The sequence below is a fragment of the Metarhizium acridum genome (genome assembly GCF_019434415.1).
Source record: "Metarhizium acridum strain ARSEF 324 chromosome Unknown scaffold_141, whole genome shotgun sequence".
In the NCBI taxonomy this organism is placed as follows: Eukaryota; Fungi; Ascomycota; class Sordariomycetes; order Hypocreales; family Clavicipitaceae; genus Metarhizium; species Metarhizium acridum.
The window spans coordinates 606,112-622,925 of record NW_027094020.1 but is presented as its reverse complement, the minus strand read 5'-3'; the positions used below and the strand labels follow the sequence as shown (position 1 = coordinate 622,925).

The window sequence follows — 16,814 nt, the reverse complement described above, 5'->3', positions numbered from 1 at the left end:
CACTAGACTCGATAAAAGTCGGATCGCACACGAGTATCAAGTCGGATCGTCCTGCTTGCTGGCAGTACAAGGTTGAAGCGGCTGCTTATTATTAAATTTTTTTCTTTTCGAACACCCGTCGAACACCGTGTGCACTTGAGTTGGTGCTCTAATGATGTTCAGCCAAAGCGTGGTCACTCGCCGACGGGACTCATGCCGGAAGCAACCTTTTCTTATCGATAAGGGAACCGCCAGGCTGGTCCCTGCTGATGTAAGATTCCAGTGGGGCCCTGCATTCAGACACCACACAGCAGGGAGCATGTTCATGAACAAGTAACTTACTTGACATGCACCAGATGGCGGTGGCATTTTTGATTCAACGTATTGATCAGTTATTCATGTGAAGAGGAGAGATATACAGAATGATTTCTCGTCCAAAGCTCATGCACTCTAAACTGTTGTACAGGGCCGTTGTATATTTCACCAAAAACGCCAGTACATGCCTTGTTCGTATAATCATAGCGGGGATCGCCGACTAACAACGCTTTAATTTCCTCTTTTCAGACCAAACAGAATCCATTAATATCCATACGATGCCATTGCTTCTTCCTCATCGTCCAAGTCTATATGTTCCCTTGCACTGCCAGGGTTGGTATTTGCTCGACTTGTTATACCTTTCCTACAGGACATAAATTCAGCGATTGATTGCGGCTTTCTGGCGCCAAAGTCGTCCACTGAGGACAGCTTGTTATAAAATTCGACAACTTTTGGATGTGCCATCACTTTTGATCGCTCAAAACCCAACACGCGAAGTCCATGCTGACTAGTAGCTCGACTCAGGGCTACATATGCCTGGCCCTTTTCAAACACTTTTCCAAGATTAACCGTCACTCGCTCCAACGTTTGGCCTTGAGCCTTATGAATGGACAACGCCCAAGCCAGGATAAGAGGCAACTGATTTCGTTTTGCCTGAATTTCGCCGTTTGGTAGCTCGACTGTCCACTCCTCTGGCTGGCAGAGAATGACGCGCGGGACACCTCCCGTTGAGATGAATTGTACTACTGGATATTGTTGGCTGCTCGAGTCCGAGCCGGAGTCACGGCTGAATGCTTGTAGTTTTCGCCTAGCCTTGGCCATTGGGTCTCCCACTATTTCATCATAGGCGTTGTTACCGCCCATTTCAAATGTCTTTTCGTCAGAAAACGCAATCACCTTGCCCAGTGACCCGTTCACCAAAGACTCATCCAAATTTTTTATGAGCATCACCTGGGCGCCAATTTTCAACTCGATCGCCTTTGGAGCCATCATGTTCACGAGTAGCTTGTCTCGAATAGTTGGGTCACCAGAGTCCAAGGCCTCGTACCGGTGAATTTTGCCCGGGAGTTCGCGGAGCCTCTTTTCGTTGGAGCCTTCAACCTGCGCACGTGTCGGATATAATTCAGCAAGATCCACACCATCTTCAAACTTGAGAGGCCTGGAGAGTGCCTTGAACGCCTGCACAGTGTGGTCACTGATTTTGCCAATTCGCATTTCGTTGAGCATTCGAGCAAACTCTGGATCGCGCTGGCGGAAAACTTGCGTTAATCCAATGGTGTGGTCTATTGATGTGCTCCATGTTGCGGCGTCAAAGGCGAATTTGGATTCTCGCTTATCCGCATCCGGAACTGGAGGGAGCTGGAAAAAATCTCCAGTAATGACTAGCTGTATCCCTCCCCAGGGGCGGCCGTTGTTACGGATTGTGCGCCCAACTTGGGAGAGCTTATCAAACAAGTCTCCATCAACCATGGATATCTCATCAATGATGAGGCACTTTGTCCGAAGCCATCGATTTTTGGCTTTGGGGTTTCTCCGAATCTTTCTGACTAGAGCAGAGGGTTCCTCTTTGCCCAAGCCGATGCCTACCAAAGGTTAATATGATGATCGTGACATGCGTTACAAGCCGTCTTACCAGCAAAGCTGTGAAGGGTTATACCCCCAATGTTACACGCGGCAAGACCGGTCGAGGCGGTGACCGCAACTCGCTCTGGGTCTCTCGCGTACTTTTTTTTCAACTCGCTAATGATGGCTCGCATAAGAACAGACTTTCCAGCACCGGCCGGACCAGTAAAGAATACGCTCTGATTTTGGTTCACCACCATGTCAACCACGTGTGCTTGTTCACTGCTAAGAGAAAGGGCAACGGATTTGGATGCCTTTGCTTCAACATCGTGCATGGTCTCTGGGACAACATCTTGTTCAAGGTCAGGATTACGAGAATTTCTGTGAGTCTTCAGGAGTTTCTTTTGTTCTTTGATGGCGCTAGCACTCGAGTCCCAAAGAGCTTTCGTCTTTTGCGCTGGCGTTTTGAAAGTTCCAGAAAGACCGCTGTCGTCTTCTCCAGCCTCGTCATCTCGGCGGAAACTAGCAGGCAGGACCCTCTTTTTTGCCTTCTTTTGTATTGGAGATTCCCTTTTCTCGCCATCGCCAGATGACTCGCGCTTCAAGGGAGTTTGAGAGGTGTTGGAGGTAGCCGATATTGTCCGGTGCGGATTTGGCGGCAAAAAATGTGAGGCTGGAGAGGAGGACCACGGAATCTCTGTCTCCTTTTGAGCTGGCGTAGCTGGAAGAGGCAAATCTTGTATAGCAGGTGGTATCAGTTGCCGTGGGAGGGCCTGGGGCGCCTCAAAGTCAAGGTCAAGGGCATCGTCGTCGCTGAAGTCTTCTTCAACAAAATAAACAGGCTCGTGTACCTTCTTCGACGCGGGACAATCGGGCGCCGTAAGGTCGATGCAGGCCGGTTCTGTCCTGAAAGAATCTGAGTGGGCCGAGTATAGAGAAGCTATTGAGCGATTAGACGTGGCTGGTCGACCTGGACCATTTTGTGCCAGATTGACTGATCGATTGTCTAGTGCGGTCCTCGCCGACGCAGATGCAGATACAGCCGCAGAGCTACTCGATATTGGCTTCTTGAACTGATCTCGAATATCGCCAATAGAAGAACTGGGACTGCTTGACGGAAAGAGCTGCTTAGCCAAGGCAGGACGCGGCCGCGACGTCGGGGCAGCGTCCTGGAATTTCTGGGAAGCCCTGTTCAACATTGGCTTGGCCACGGTATGATGGGCTTGTAAGGGAATGTGAACATGGGCCAATTGGCTTGCTCCGTGCGGCACTCTGCAGGAGGTCGGCGAGGCACGTATAGGTAAACTCGTGATGCCAGCCGTCATAAACAGAAGGGGCAGAAGACGCAGCGTGTTGGCAGGATATCGACGTGAGCTGGATGCAGAGGCGTCACCGACTGACTGACCAAGGCCCCACGAATTGGGTCGCGAAGAGGTGTGCTCGCAAACTCAGAGCATGCCGTGCATGAGCCGTGAAGGCGGGATCACGGAAGACGGTGATGAGTGTGCAGATGCGGTTAGAGACACCCATGTTGACGCGGGTGTTGGCGTGGGCACGCGTAATGTGGGTTGCACTTTACAGCAACGCGCGACTGGCTTTGGAAAGCGGTTGGCCACGACCCACTGTCCCTGTACCTGCGACGTAGGGAATTGTGTGGAGAAGAGGGAGGGAGGTACCTAGTGGGGAGGTACTGGGAGGTATCTAGAAAAGGGTCTGTCTGGTGCGGGTACAGAAATTCATGCAGCTACAAACTGTCTCGCCAATCTGTGATCCAGGTGTCTGATGCTCTGCATGCATGCCCCTATTGCATCTCGAACAGCCGCGCAATGATTGACTTCTGATACAGTCATTCAAAATGAATGCTACCGATACAACATCGAATTCTGGATGCGAGAAAGGTCCTGGAAACTCGAATTTAAACCAAGTCGACACATGGCACATCCCGTAGATCAGATCAAGGTGCAAGTGGTGGTCCACTCAAACACTCGACTGGTCATTGGACAATAAATATGTCGAAATTCGACATGACTTTGTCCTCACTTATGCTATACTGGCGCAATGCATAACCCTAATTGCCAGAAGCACGCTTGGTTCAATCACGGCAGCATCTAGCGTTAAGCCTGGATCTATCCGCCGCGCCGTTTATTTAGACAAGGCCGACTTAATATTGTGTCATTTCAACAGCAGGTAGCTCTTTGGGGGTCTAACTTGGTCCAGAAAGTCAGTTGTGTCATTTATCTGGAACTGCCCTCGCTACTTCACTTGGTTGCCCTCGACAGTGTTGAAAGTCGAGTGAATCCCAGCAAGACGCGGAGCCGTGAACATGTGAAACGTTGAACTCATGGGCTTCATAATGGGCCATTTGGTCTCTCAAGAAACAACCTACTCGGAAAATCAATATAGCTGTGTTGTCTGAACAACCATCCCGAGGTCGGCAGTGAGAGAGTCCAGCGGAATCAAAACTGCATTTTCAGATACTGCGTTGCCGAGTCTGACGAGGTAGCCGCAGCAACAGGCAAGACTGTGCCATCAAACCCCGCCAAAAAGAGTTGCATATACCTTCATTCTGCTTAGAGCGAGGTCATGGCTGTAAAAGAGCATCGTCAATGATTGCTAAACAGCAAGTAGCACTTCACATTGTTCGAGATCAAAGTCGGTGGACAGACATCCCCCCGTGGTAGACGACGACCAGCGGACAGACGATATCACAGAAATGTGCGCGCATGTTTGGTAGTAGCAGCGGCCCAGGTCATGTCCTTGATGCTGCTCGTGACAAGCAAATAGTACATGGCTGTAACCAGATTACTTCCAAGGGACATCAACGAGTCTACGGGTAAAAAGTGACCATTGGATACGGCATCCAAGGCCAGCGCAGATACCACGTATGATAGACCCGTGTGCAACATGGCACCAGACAAGTGGCGAGCTGGCCAACGCAGACACTGGCAAGAAGAGAATATGCCGCATGACGATTAAATGACGCCGTCATTGCTGAAACATGCCAAGACGAATAGCAAATTTCACGTATTAATAAACTGCTGGCCGCAAACATAAACTGAATAAAAGGTATGGTAGCAATAGGCAGCCTTTAATGCCGTGAGACAAAGGGCCGTCCCAAACAGACGGTCCATCCATGTCTGTGTTTTCCAGTGGCGAATCTCTGTTTTTTTGCCCGATATCAAGCACCAATGCATTGTCACAGAGCGCAAGGCAGGAACATGAATAAATCAATAATAAACATAAACTCGGCAAGGTTCCGACCAGAGTCCCGTGGCTGAGACTCGCCTTTTGACCACTTCACAGCCGTGCATGTCCTGGGAAACCGGTGAATGAGGCATGACGCCGCGCCAATGGCGAGAGAAAACACGCAAGAAGACAAATGGGCCCCATCTTTACAGTCGTCAAGCTTCCCCAGTGACGGTGCATTCTTTCGTAGCACAAGACGCGGTCTGACGAGACAATTGGTTTGCCGAGGCGGGGAGGGGGATTCGACACCCAAGGCCAGAAGCACAAGGAGACCATGGTGCATGTTCGAGAACAGCATACAACGCCCGGGGCGTCATGGGCAAGGCGGAGACAAGGCAGAGAGACAGGCAAGGCACTGGCATAAGGCTGCTTCCGCTCGGGGTTGGCGACCAGACACTATTGGTACATCGGCAGTTGTGGTGTCAACATTGAAGTGAGCAGGCAGCCCGAGAAGGCTCAACAATGTCATCACACGAGAGACGAGGGTTCGTGGCTTGCGAGCTGAAAGAAAAATAAAAAACACCGTCTGGAGGAAGAGCAGGGGGGTCCAGGTCCCGTAAGAATCATGCCTTGGATGCAAGCAAACGACGTGGCAGCAACATCGCGCGGCCAAGATGACGTTGGTGTTGAGTGTCGGCCTCGTCTTGCGTCGTCACCCCGGCATTCCCATGTGCCTTGCCTCGGGGTGTGACGGGGCCAGGATTCAAAATGCTGCGCTCCAAATCCCCAGTGACGGGGACTCTGGCGTTCTCTATTTTGGCCATGCGGCTCCGCGAAATGTCACCCCATACCAGACACGACGACACAAGCCTCACGGTTCCCTTTTCTGCAGGCGCTCACGTCTTGCGTCTGGACTCGAGGCCGTCTGTAGGTATGCATCCAAGTATATGAATGAAGAGTCAGAGTGGCATATGTCGGTTCAAGCCCGTATTCAAATAATATAGCTGCGCCGTGCTCAATTTTCAACCGGAGGAATCGAACATTTACGCACGGAGTACTACTCCGGTTGCTACCCCCAGGCTGCATGGGTCGTCCGGGGTGCCGGATTTCCCAAGCATCGGTGTCAGACGTGTATCAATAGCTTCCATGGAGAGACGAGGTCGCACGGCATCATGGGAGAACAGAATACGGGAGTACGGGGCTCGCTGTTGTGTATTTTGGCGTATTGGCACAAAGCCGACTGCGAGGTTACACCCGTTTCCCCAGGAAGAAGCACGGCATTTTCACCAAGAAGCTTTTTTTTATCGTATCTTGTTTTTTTAAAAAAAAAAAATACAAAGTGCCCTGCAGGATCGTCACATGGCCCGAGCCATTTTCGCTTCCGAATCCAACTCAAGCGCCTCATTCTCGGACGTGCAAGGGCACAACAATGAGGCGTCGAAAAGCGACGACGGTTCACCCAATGCACCCTTCCTTGCAAGGCACCGACACGAACTGTATCCAAGACGTGACGTAAACCTTTTTTTTTTTTTTTTCAATCAACATGAAACATGGCCTGTGAGAAATTTCCCCTCGTAGCTGGGGGCCAGGTTGGGCATGTCGACGCTGCGCCTTGCCCACGGAATCACCAGATACATCTCAACCATGCGCCACCAGCTGATCCCGAGAATATTGCATGGCAACCATCACAACAGTAGTTCAACCCAAAGTGAAAAAAAAGAGTATCGTGCAACAGTGGCCGCGCATACCAGAGGCGGGATGACAAAGCGCGTCGCTCGCAACACATGGTTCCCGTGATTGGCGTTCAGACGCACAAAAGAGGGAAATGCAGTGCAACAGCTTGGGCAATTGCAACGCCACCATACCGCGTTATATACGTTATTTCGGCTTTAGACCGCCCTTTTGAATCCCATCACTGCCGTCGTGACTTGTTCAAAGAGTCGCGATTTTTTCCTTCTGGCCTTTGACGTGGCGATTGAACCCATTCACCGCGGCTGCACTGCAACACCATCCCATCTCTTTCGGTCCAACACACCTTCAGGTCCTAGGACCGACGGGCATTATTACACAATGGCTTACAATTGAAAGTCTGCATGCTGATGACTCTAGCGCAAGGACCAGATATTTAAAAAAAAAAATATAACAAATAGCCAGAAAAAGGCGTCCATGTTCACTTGTCCGCTGACGTCGTTTGGGGTATGCCTCCTGGCACGGCCAATGATAACCGTGCCTGTTCACACCATTCGACTAGCCAGTCTTCATCCTCTCAGCTGGCAGGCTGAATTATTGGTGCGCTGGACCAAACAGATGGCGCTGATTATCTGCACGGTCGCCTCACCGCGGACGAATCGTGGAGGTGGCGATGGCGGGCGTCGTGATGCACGGCCGGTGGTTGCCTGGGCCAGGTGCATTGTTTCGGTGACGCTGACGAGGCCATGAAATGCACAGATCGAGTGTGTTGAGACATTTTGTTGTATACAAAAAAAAAAAAAAACGCTCTTGTGTTTTTCTGCTCCGTAGCAAAGGTGGCGTGCTGAGGTGCGTCGTGCATCGTGTAAGCCGAATCGCCCAAATAGGAAATTGAACATAGTTGCGCCTTGCCATGACATCCAGCGACGGCGTATTGACGAAGCCCTTTTTTTTCATCTTCCCCTCTCCGCAGGTTTTGTCCAACGGGGCTATGCGAGAAATTGCTAAGCTGCTTGCATCCTACACCGAGCCACACGTAGCCCTTGTGTTGCACCTAGGCACACTTGACACTCGGTATTCTCGTCACGACCACCTTTGACAGCTTTGCCATGCCTCAAACACTCCGTCTCCCCCTGTTTGGCCACATGCAGCCGCCTCACTTGGTCCGTCCGCGCCAGCCTTTTTGATGTTACATATTGTCGGCATTTGATAGAGGCTCTGCGGCCTCCTTTGGGAGGGAATCCCCTTGGTTCTTATACTTGATGCCTGGCTGGCTTGATTCAAGTCGCTGCTCAACTTACACCAGCAACCACCAACAGACAAGAGCAACAACAGTCTGGGACCTGAGACGCCTTTTTCAAAACAACTTGACATCAAATCATCCCTACAACGCCAAAACTGTGAAATCTTGCCAAGTCAAGGTCAAGACATGGAATCGTTCCCCCGGGCGAGATTCCCGCAGAACAACATGGGAGGCGCCAACCGTCCTGTAAATGCGCCGAATCCCATTCCTCCGCCAGCAACAGCCGGCCTGCATGGCATCAGTGCAGGAGGACAGTCGATGCCGAGTGCGATCCCTCGTGCTGAAGTTCGTCCCGGCATTGGGGGGGGAGGACCCGTTCCCACGCAGCAATATCCAACGCATCAACAAGATCAATTTCCCCAACAACAACAGCAGCAGCAGCAATATCCCCGGATGCAGCAGCAACCTGGCATGTGCCAGCTTCCTATCCCAAATGTGAACCAGGGCCAAGCCTATTCAGGCCAGCCCTCGCACTTCCAACAGCGCCCAAACCAGCAACAACAGCAACAACACATGAACCAACAGGCCCCCGGGCAGCGCAGACGCGAACGCAGGGGCGAAGTCGTCGACCTACGCAATGAAAACATGTCCGAGGACGAAGCCCGTCACAAGCTCTCATCATACGTTGTCCTGCGTATGGAAAAGGCTCGCAGCCCAAATGCGACGGACGAGCTGGGCTATCCGCGTCTGCCGACCTGGGAATGCGCCATGCATACGAAAGAAAAGGACATTTCCCAGGAGGAAGCAGCCCGCAGAGTGTATGAGCTCAACAAAAAAAGCGACGGAGTTGTGCTCAAGAAGAAGGAACTGCCAGAGGTTGTGCAAAAACAGATTGAGGCTGCCCAGGATCATTTAGAAGACTATGAGCACGACGATAGATATGAGTACCACTTGGCGCAGCTGGAGAGCAAGATTAAAGAGATTAACGAGAGTAATCCGTTGTATCATATCAACAGCTCGAGGCCAGAAAAGTCCAGGAACGATAGACAGCACAAGGACAGGCATCGTCGGAGCAAGGAGTACAGGAGTGACAGGGTGTATCAGAGGGACAGGAAGAAACAGGACAAGAAGTACGAGAGGGCAAGTGTGACGGCATACTTTGAAAGAGTGCCCAAGAGAAACGAGGATGTGATTGAGATGCTGCAGGAGGAGAGGAGATTGAAAAGGCAGTCGTCTGCTGCGAGGGGACATTGGCAACAGCATCACATGCCCATGGGCAGCATGACGGATGCTCACACGGCGCATCAGGAGCAGCAGAGAATGAATGTGCCACAGGCGCAGCAGCAGACGAATGCGAATCCAGCCATGCCGCAACAGTTTCGACCAGCGGCGCAGCAGCAGCAGCAGCAGCAGCAGCAACATCCTCAACCTCCTCAACCTCCTCAGCCTCGCCCGCCGCAACATCCCCAACAGCAACAACCGCCTCCGTTCCGTCAACCACCACCGCCACCACAACCACCACAACATCCTTTCCCTCCCCAAGGCCAGCAAATTCCCCGGCCTCCAGCAGCACCACAACCGCAAGTAAACCAGCAGCCACCGGCGAGGCCCATGCCGCCCCGAGTGCCAGTGCCCCCCCAAGTGCCTCCCCAAGTGCCGCCTCAAGTGCCACCGCAACATCCGCAACAACAACGACCATCGCCACCCGTACCACAAATCCCCAGGAATATCAACACGGCCCCGGGTCCGAGCCACCAAGCTCGCCCCAACACGCCTCACAACCTGCGGCCCTTCACACCCAACCGCGACATCAGACCTGGCGGCCAGCAGCGCGCCCGCCCGGTCTACGCAGAATCCCCTCCCAGCCCACACAGCTCCCAGGACTCCGTCACATCCTTCGACAGCGACTACTCGTCCGACGAAGGGGACTACACCACGCCCCAGTCGTCAGTCGCCTCCGGCAGCCGGCACCACCGCACCCGCCGCTCCCCGTCCAAGCCCCGTCACGGCCGTCGAGACCGCCCCGAGCACTTCGGCATCGACGCCCCTCCGCAGAGGCAGCATTCCAAGCGGGACAAGGACCACGCCATGCCGCCCTCACCACCCTCCACCTCGTCCTCCCCGCGGCAGCCCGCGTTCGAGTACTTCCAGAGGGGGTACCAGATGGGAAAGGAGGACGGCAGGCAGCAGAACCGCCCGGTGGTCGTACAACCCCCTTCCCCGCGCGCCGTCCCCGCGCGCAGGGTGAGACAGGCCGTCCACTTGGACCAGCCGGACGGCTTGACCTACAGCATGGGGCAAATGCGCATCGCGGACCATCTTCGCGGGGAGCGAACCTACGGGAGGGACAGGGACCCCTATTACCCCTCTGCAGAGGATGACTTCCAAGGGGGCAGGAGATATCCGAGCCGGGCATCTCGACGGAATATCTTTGACGACGAATATGACGACGACTTTGGCGACCGGCGAGGGAGACGATATGCGAGCAGACTGTCCAGAGGGGATATCGTGGACGATGTATATGATGATGATGATCGGTGGGTGTCGCCGACGGCTTGGGAGTATACAGTTAGGAGGGACGGCAGAGACGACAGGTATAATCCCATGATGTCGGTGGGCGGCTACCGACCCGGCCAGCTGTATTAATGAGCCTGGTGTTTGGATTAGTGTATGGATAATTTGTATTAGTGTGCTTGGGGGTTCTTGGGTAATGTGCGTGGGTGAGATTGACTTGTGTGGCCGACGGACAAAACAGCAGAATTGTACCAAGGGCGGGGTCGTTTAATTTGTACTAAAGAAGGAAACACAGCTCCTTGTTTTACTTGAATGATTAATTTTTTCCCTATCAAGCACATCTCTTTAATTCCTCGTGACGGGGTAGGTGGGCTAGCCTTTGCAACGACTCCCTTTCCAAGGTTGAGTTTAGTCGAAGCGAACCAGGGTCGTGCCTTTTTATCTGTGCGTGTTTCGACACATGCAGCCACGAGCCTTTTGGGGACTGTGTATAAATCGCCCAACTTGCAAAAGTGTTGCTCGCTGGACCGTCACGCAGACAGTGGCACCGCAACGCATTCGATTTTCGACGCGACCCGAGAAAATGGCATTGATTGCTTGCGATGGAAGCACATCCCTCGGCTCGTTTTATTGACTTCCAGTACACGATGAGATTGTCGAGCACGTCGCTATACCGCCGGCTACAGCCCAATATGGTAATTCATAAATACAAGACTCACAACACGCCTCGTACACGGCCAACGCCCACGAACCCGCCCGAGCATCAGGAATTACGCCAAATAGGTATATGAATTATCCTCTCGCTCAAGGTAATCCTTCTCGATGAGACTACTGCCATTAGCACACCGTCACACAACCGACCACCGGATAAAACGGGGACAACATACCTCTCGATTTCCTTCTTGATGGAGGCGGGCTCGACACTTCCTCGCTTCTTGGTCAAATTAATGACCTCGGCGACGAGTTCGGCATGGCCCATAGACTTGCGGCTCTTCATGATTCGGACAATGGCGGCCTGCGTCTCGAAGCGTCTATCTTGGGCGATCCTCTCGTGGGTGGCCTTGTTCTCTTCCTTGGTCTCCTTGAGCTGAATCTGGTTAATCTTGACGCGATACTTGGGGTCGGAAAATGCTTGGTTGAAGGTAAAAGTGTCGGTGGGGTTGACTTCTCGCCCTTTGGGGTGTTTGGTGATGACGCGTGCCTTGCCACATGCGAGAGATTGCAGGGTTCGATCCAAGTCGCCGCCCTGGAGGCCGGTCGCGGCGGATATTTGTTCGTAGGTGAAGAAACCGGCCGCAGGCTCCTTGTTGAACATCATCAGGACAACGGCCTGGAAGGCTGACACGAGAAGTTCCTTGGTGCCCTTGGGGAACGATGCCTTGATAGAACAGTGCGCAAGGGAGTGCTTCCATGTCAGCACTCTTCCTGTGTGCTTGCTCTTGTAATGCTTGTCGAATCTCTCGATTTGAGTGGCTACTTCGTCGGGCAAGTTGAGCCGCGTGTCAGGGTAGGTCGGCCAAGCTGAAGCAGACAAAATCATGACCGACAAGTCTACGGGGGCCTTGTGCCTCTGGTTCGTATTGCTCCACTGCCTGTACGATTCCATCTCATCCTTGGCAAGTTCCTGATCTTTGAACATTTGCTCCAAGTTGTGTGTAAAGTTTGATCCGCATTCGCTGCGCAGCTTTGTCAACATGTTTCGCTCTGCATCTTGACTTGCACTACGGCCCATCAACAGCCGCCGCGCCAGGTCCTTTTTGTAGAAGGCCTCAAAGGCATCCTTGCCTTCAATGAATCGGAAAAGCTCGAGTGCCTGGTCAAGCTGCCTGTCCAACTCGGCATCCTCGTCTGCTGTGCTTGCCTGGCCTTCCCTCTCTGCCGCTGCTCGATCCTTGGCATCGGACAGTAACTCCTTGGGCAGAGCTTTCAATCCGCCTCGAAGCAGCATATCTATGTATTTGGCAGTCATTTCTCCAATCTTGGACGTGTTCGTGTCCCAGCAGGATGCTATCTTGCGATCGTTCATAAACTTGCCAAACGCCTCTCGCATGCCCCATAAGAAGTCTTCGTCTTTTTGGAACGCGTCCCGAATCATGAGGTCCAATGACCGTCTAAGTTCTAACAGCCGCAGGACCATTTCATCCCCTCTCTCCTTATCTGATATGATGGCAGCGCCGGTTTGTCGGATATATTCAGTCCAAGGATTCTTCATCTTCTTTTGAATGTCGGATAATCGTAATAGGTCATAGAGCCCCTTCATGGACTTGACGTCTCTATCGGATAGCAGGTTTGACAAGCTGTCGCCGTGCAGTAACTTTTCCGAGTATTGATCGATGAGAATCTTGTGCGCTGAATCCATGAGCTGCTTGACGGTGGCGCTGTCAAAGTTGTACGCCATGCATCGGTGGTCTTCTCGGCTGAGAAGATTCTCGCATGCTGCGATATAGCCCTTGAGGCTGGACGCACTCCATGATTCGCCAAATTCTTCAAAATACGAGACGGACTGTTTCAGAAAGACGGGCTCAAACTGTTTTACGTAAACGCCCAACACGTATATCATGCGAATGGATTCCTTGAGAAGATACGAGTCAAGTCTTTCGTCGCCTCGCCGGTCATACTCGATCATCTCGCACACTCCGGCAATAGCCTTTTCGCCAGGTAAACTGCCGTTGTTTTGCGACGACTGCGGAAATGCCATTCGTCTAAAATGGCTGATGGCCATGTCGTTGATGGATGGGAGTGACTCTCGAAGCAAATATGTCCTGTCCAAGTAGCTAAACGTTGATCGGAGAGTGATTGCTTGTGCATTCCATACGTTCCATTCTCCCCTAACACTTCGTAGCACCTCAATGTTTGACTGCCCGCCGGTACGTCTTATCCGTGGCAAGACTACTAATTGCAAATGATGATCGATGCGCTCCTTGAGCAAACGATAAACTTTTGCAGCACCGCCCCTGCGACAGACATCCTCGACACCACGATACAATCGCTCCAAGGGCACTGCTGGTCTTCTATCAGCAAATATGGCTTCCAAGGCTTCCTCAAGATCCTTTTCTGTCCGCGCGTAGTATTCTTCTACTTGTGCTTCACGGCTAGTGGGCGCTCGAAGGTTCTTGATGACCAACTTCTTGGCTCCGCTATATGGCTGGAACGCGGACGGCTTCTCGGTCAGGTCAATGATGTCTGGCTTCTTGCCTCTCGCCCTGACGGTCGCCATAGCGGGAGACTCGGCGACCCGAGCCCGCTTGGGGTTGACTGACGATGCAGATGGAGATGTAGAGAGACGCTGCCGACGGCGGGATGAGGTCGAATCGGGCGTTCCGGATGCGGATGGCATGGATCAAAGAGGCGCGGTTCCGTAGGAAATGAACAGCGAAGGGAAAACGTATGGGTGATGTTGTGTATCGGGGGTTGTTATCGGAAGAAGCGCTGAATGTTGGTGTTTCGAGGTACGAGTGAACCAAAAGTTGCTTTCACAGCACCGGAGAACGCGCTTTTAACCCTTTTTGAAGTCGTTAGGAATACAAAAAATCGAATCGTTATACACAAGCGCGTGCGCAAGGGTGGAATTGAGGCAGCGGACTTGACGAGGCGGGGGACGCTGGGTGAGCTGGATGATATGTCATCTTGGGAAGAGTCGAATCTCTGGCTTGCATGCAGCTCCATCAGTGATATCTGGAAGGAGTATCATAGCTTGATCTGATTGGGTGATAGGGTGTGGCAGGGTGGATGCCGACGTGACATCGGACCCGAGATTGGCCAGCTACCAGCTCGAGTTGGTGACGAGACGACATCCAGCTGGTGGTCTGGTTCATTCAGACATGGGCACGGAGTTAAGGCACTGTGGCCACTGGAGATTAGTGGTGGTCGCTGGGGCAGTACTTGACCGAGTACCGTCAACGGTGCATACTTACTTAAGTACTTAAGTAAGTAGGCTGGCGGGTAAACTGACCAGCAATTTGAATATAGCATGTAAATTAGGTACCAGATCAGAAGAGAGAGTCTCCTTGTCCGGGGCAACTGCTGCCTCCTCATCTCTATTTCTATTTCCACCGGATAACCTCTTCTCCCTCTCCGTTTTGACCACGAACCATCAGAATCATCACGAGCACATACCGACCCCGTCTGAATGCCGACAAGAGAAAATCCTAAATCTATCCGAAGACGCAGACATTGCCACGCTAACTTTAGTCTTTCCAAAGCACCTACACCGAATGCTGAACAGACATGGAACAAGGCTCACATAATGGAGTCGGACTATGGATGCCAATCGGAAATATTTCAAATTCAAAACTACCTCATCCAGCACACCCATCATGGATCCTTTCACCCTCCAATTGCATCAATATGCAATGTGCAAACTACGCGGCTAACCGGCAACAAAGTTGACAGTCAACTCTCCATTGCCAACATTGTTACCAGGATCTGTAGGGATGCTTCCACAGTTTTTGCACCCGTGGGCCCTCAGTTGATCCAAATAAGCAACACTCTGCTGCTTATTGAATGACCGGCCTCCAATGTTCTGATAAAATGCGCATAGCTGCCCCGTGACATGTGCCACACAGGCAATATGCTGCCCGTTGGTCCAGCGCCCGTCAGGACCGGCTGCAACAGCATCACGAACCTGCTCAAGCGTGCCAGCGGGACTATGGCCGATGCCACCGACACCACAGGTTGAGCTACCACGGCAGTTGATTCCAAGGGCGCGCGCAAGGATAGCAGCCGAATCTTCGGCCTTGGTGACAGGCTCGGGCTCCTGCATCTCCTGACGAGCCTCTTCACGTTTGGCAATTTTGTTGGCCATGTCCAGGCCACGACGAGCTGCGTTTGTCACCATATTAGCGGTAAGTTCACCGTGCTTGACGTCGTTTCCTGGATCGGTAGGCACGCTGCCGCAAGCAGCACATCCGTGGTCAAGGAGCTGCTGGACAAAGTTGACCGTCTGGGCAACTGTCCACCTGCGCCCGTTGGTGTTTTGATAGAAGATGCAGAGGGAAGGATTTCCGATGGTGACTGAGGACTTGACGCAGGTGATGTGTTGACCGTCAGAGAACTGCTGGTTTTGGTCCATACCCCGGAGTTGGCCTTGGGCTTGGCCGAGGATGCCTTTGTTACTCGCGCAGAGACCGCTGCCCCGGCAGTTTATTCCAAGGGCAGACGAAGTTCCCATTAGAGCTGCAGCGAAGGCTAGAATTGCGTTGGTAGTGACCATTTTGGCTGTGTGAAGGGCGAGTCTGTATAGGCAAGGTTTGAGGGAGGAGGCGTAATTAAAAGAGGATGTGGTCGAATGCCCCGATGCTTATCAGCTAGAAGAGAACCAAGGCTGTTTATATAATTTGTCGTCTGCCTCTAAATGACCATTAACCTCGCCATCGAACACCCTTGCTCTCACGCCCTCTTCACACCGGTAATCCTCACTTCACTTCGCTTCATCATAAAGCTGTCACTGGCTTTCGGCCCGGTCAGCAGTGGACACAGTTCAACTACTTGTTCCAAGAAAAATTAGGACTCGCCTCCAGCGGTATTCACGGATCACGTCGGCTGCCTCGAAATTCCCATTACCGAATCATGTGGCTCGACATCCATCACATCCGCTCCCAGCCAGGCATGTTGCAGTAAGCTTACAGAAGGCGCAAAATTAACTACTAGGTAGTTGGTTTGACTGGAACGTTTGGAGCCGATGGAGGCGGTGCGTAGTGGATGGATATTAATTTTCCGGTCGTTATGTGTGAGGACGTCTGACAAGCGGAGCGGTTGATTTTGTGTTACTATGCTGTATTTGGCAGTTTATGTCTTGGGCAATAATTCGTAGCTGACCTGTCTTAGATGTTTGTGACAGTATACGTACGTCCTGATGTGGACTGATACTCCGCGACGACATGTCCGGTTAACTAACATCTTATTATGAGATTAGCACGCTCTGTTAAAGGCATTATTAAACCATATAACAGCACCCCATATCCCACGATACATAGCTATTACATTTAATTTTTAGCCCATATTTTTAAGCCCACCATATTATGGTTTTCTTTTATATCCTTACCGCCCAGTTCCACATCTACCACTGTTATCATGTGGCTTGTTCCCCTCGTGCACATTGATCCCCCTTTCCAGCGCCAACTACCGAAACCAGCCCACGGCCTCGGCAGCTCCGGCCATTAATTTGGCTTCGCTGACAGGTATCCCCCGCTTACTTGGTGTGGAGATCTCGGCGAACTGGCCGGGGTGTTGTATTTCCACTAATCACCGTGTTGGGCGCAGCTCTTCCTACTTGGCGTGTCGGATCTGGTGGCTCTGCCGAAATTTGGACCCTGTGATGCTGCCA

At 52.2% G+C, this 16,814-nt stretch overlaps 5 protein-coding genes across 6 annotated transcripts; 1 reads left to right on the top strand and 4 right to left on the bottom strand.

The window, feature by feature from the left end:
* Nucleotides 1–290: 290 nt before the first annotated feature.
* PIF1 (DNA helicase) lies at nt 291–3,454 on the bottom strand. 2 transcript variants are annotated; one of them, XM_066123037.1, is made up of 2 exons: nt 1,928–3,454; nt 291–1,877 (listed from the first exon to the last, which is right to left on the bottom strand). In XM_066123037.1, exons 1-2 carry the CDS (start codon nt 3,180–3,182, stop codon nt 559–561), a joined length of 2,574 nt encoding a protein of 857 aa, XP_065975223.1. In that variant the 5' UTR covers nt 3,183–3,454; the 3' UTR covers nt 291–558. The 2 variants fall into 2 exon arrangements, with proteins under 2 accessions (XP_065975223.1, XP_065975224.1); XM_066123038.1 differs by having other exon boundaries at nt 291–3,454.
* Nucleotides 3,455–5,053: 1,599 nt separating this feature from the next.
* Nucleotides 5,054–5,401, bottom strand: J3458_008845 (uncharacterized protein; the record flags this gene model as incomplete). The annotated part of the gene is made up of 1 exon (XM_066119429.1): nt 5,054–5,401. One exon carries the CDS (start codon nt 5,399–5,401, stop codon nt 5,054–5,056), a length of 348 nt encoding a protein of 115 aa, XP_065975222.1.
* An 865-nt stretch (nt 5,402–6,266) lies between these two features.
* On the top strand, nt 6,267–10,621 carry J3458_008844 (uncharacterized protein; the record flags this gene model as incomplete). Its single annotated transcript, XM_007810697.2, has 1 exon — nt 6,267–10,621. Exon 1 carries the CDS (start codon nt 8,162–8,164, stop codon nt 10,619–10,621), a length of 2,460 nt encoding a protein of 819 aa, XP_007808888.2. The 5' UTR covers nt 6,267–8,161.
* J3458_008843 (uncharacterized protein) lies at nt 10,000–14,095 on the bottom strand. The gene is made up of 2 exons (XM_007810696.2): nt 11,377–14,095; nt 10,000–11,317 (listed from the first exon to the last, which is right to left on the bottom strand). The coding sequence occupies exons 1-2, from the start codon at nt 13,824–13,826 to the stop codon at nt 11,260–11,262; spliced, it is 2,508 nt and encodes an 835-aa protein (XP_007808887.2). The 5' UTR covers nt 13,827–14,095; the 3' UTR covers nt 10,000–11,259.
* Nucleotides 14,096–14,482: 387 nt separating this feature from the next.
* On the bottom strand, nt 14,483–15,837 carry J3458_008842 (uncharacterized protein). The gene has a single exon (XM_007810695.2). It carries the CDS (start codon nt 15,699–15,701, stop codon nt 14,859–14,861), a length of 843 nt encoding a protein of 280 aa, XP_007808886.1. The 5' UTR covers nt 15,702–15,837; the 3' UTR covers nt 14,483–14,858.
* Between the last annotated feature and the right edge of the window lie 977 nt (nt 15,838–16,814).

Coding starts and splice junctions, on each gene's coding strand:
- PIF1 (XM_066123037.1), bottom strand. CDS start 3,182: ATGACGGCTGGCATCACGAGTTTACCTATACGTGCCTCGCCGACCTCC. Junction 1,878..1,927: donor AACCCTTCACAGCTTTGCTG/GTAAGACGGCTT, acceptor AACCTTTGGTAG/GCATCGGCTTGGGCAAAGAG.
- J3458_008843 (XM_007810696.2), bottom strand. CDS start 13,826: ATGCCATCCGCATCCGGAACGCCCGATTCGACCTCATCCCGCCGTCGG. Junction 11,318..11,376: donor ATCAAGAAGGAAATCGAGAG/GTATGTTGTCCC, acceptor TAATGGCAGTAG/TCTCATCGAGAAGGATTACC.
- J3458_008842 (XM_007810695.2), bottom strand. CDS start 15,701: ATGGTCACTACCAACGCAATTCTAGCCTTCGCTGCAGCTCTAATGGGA.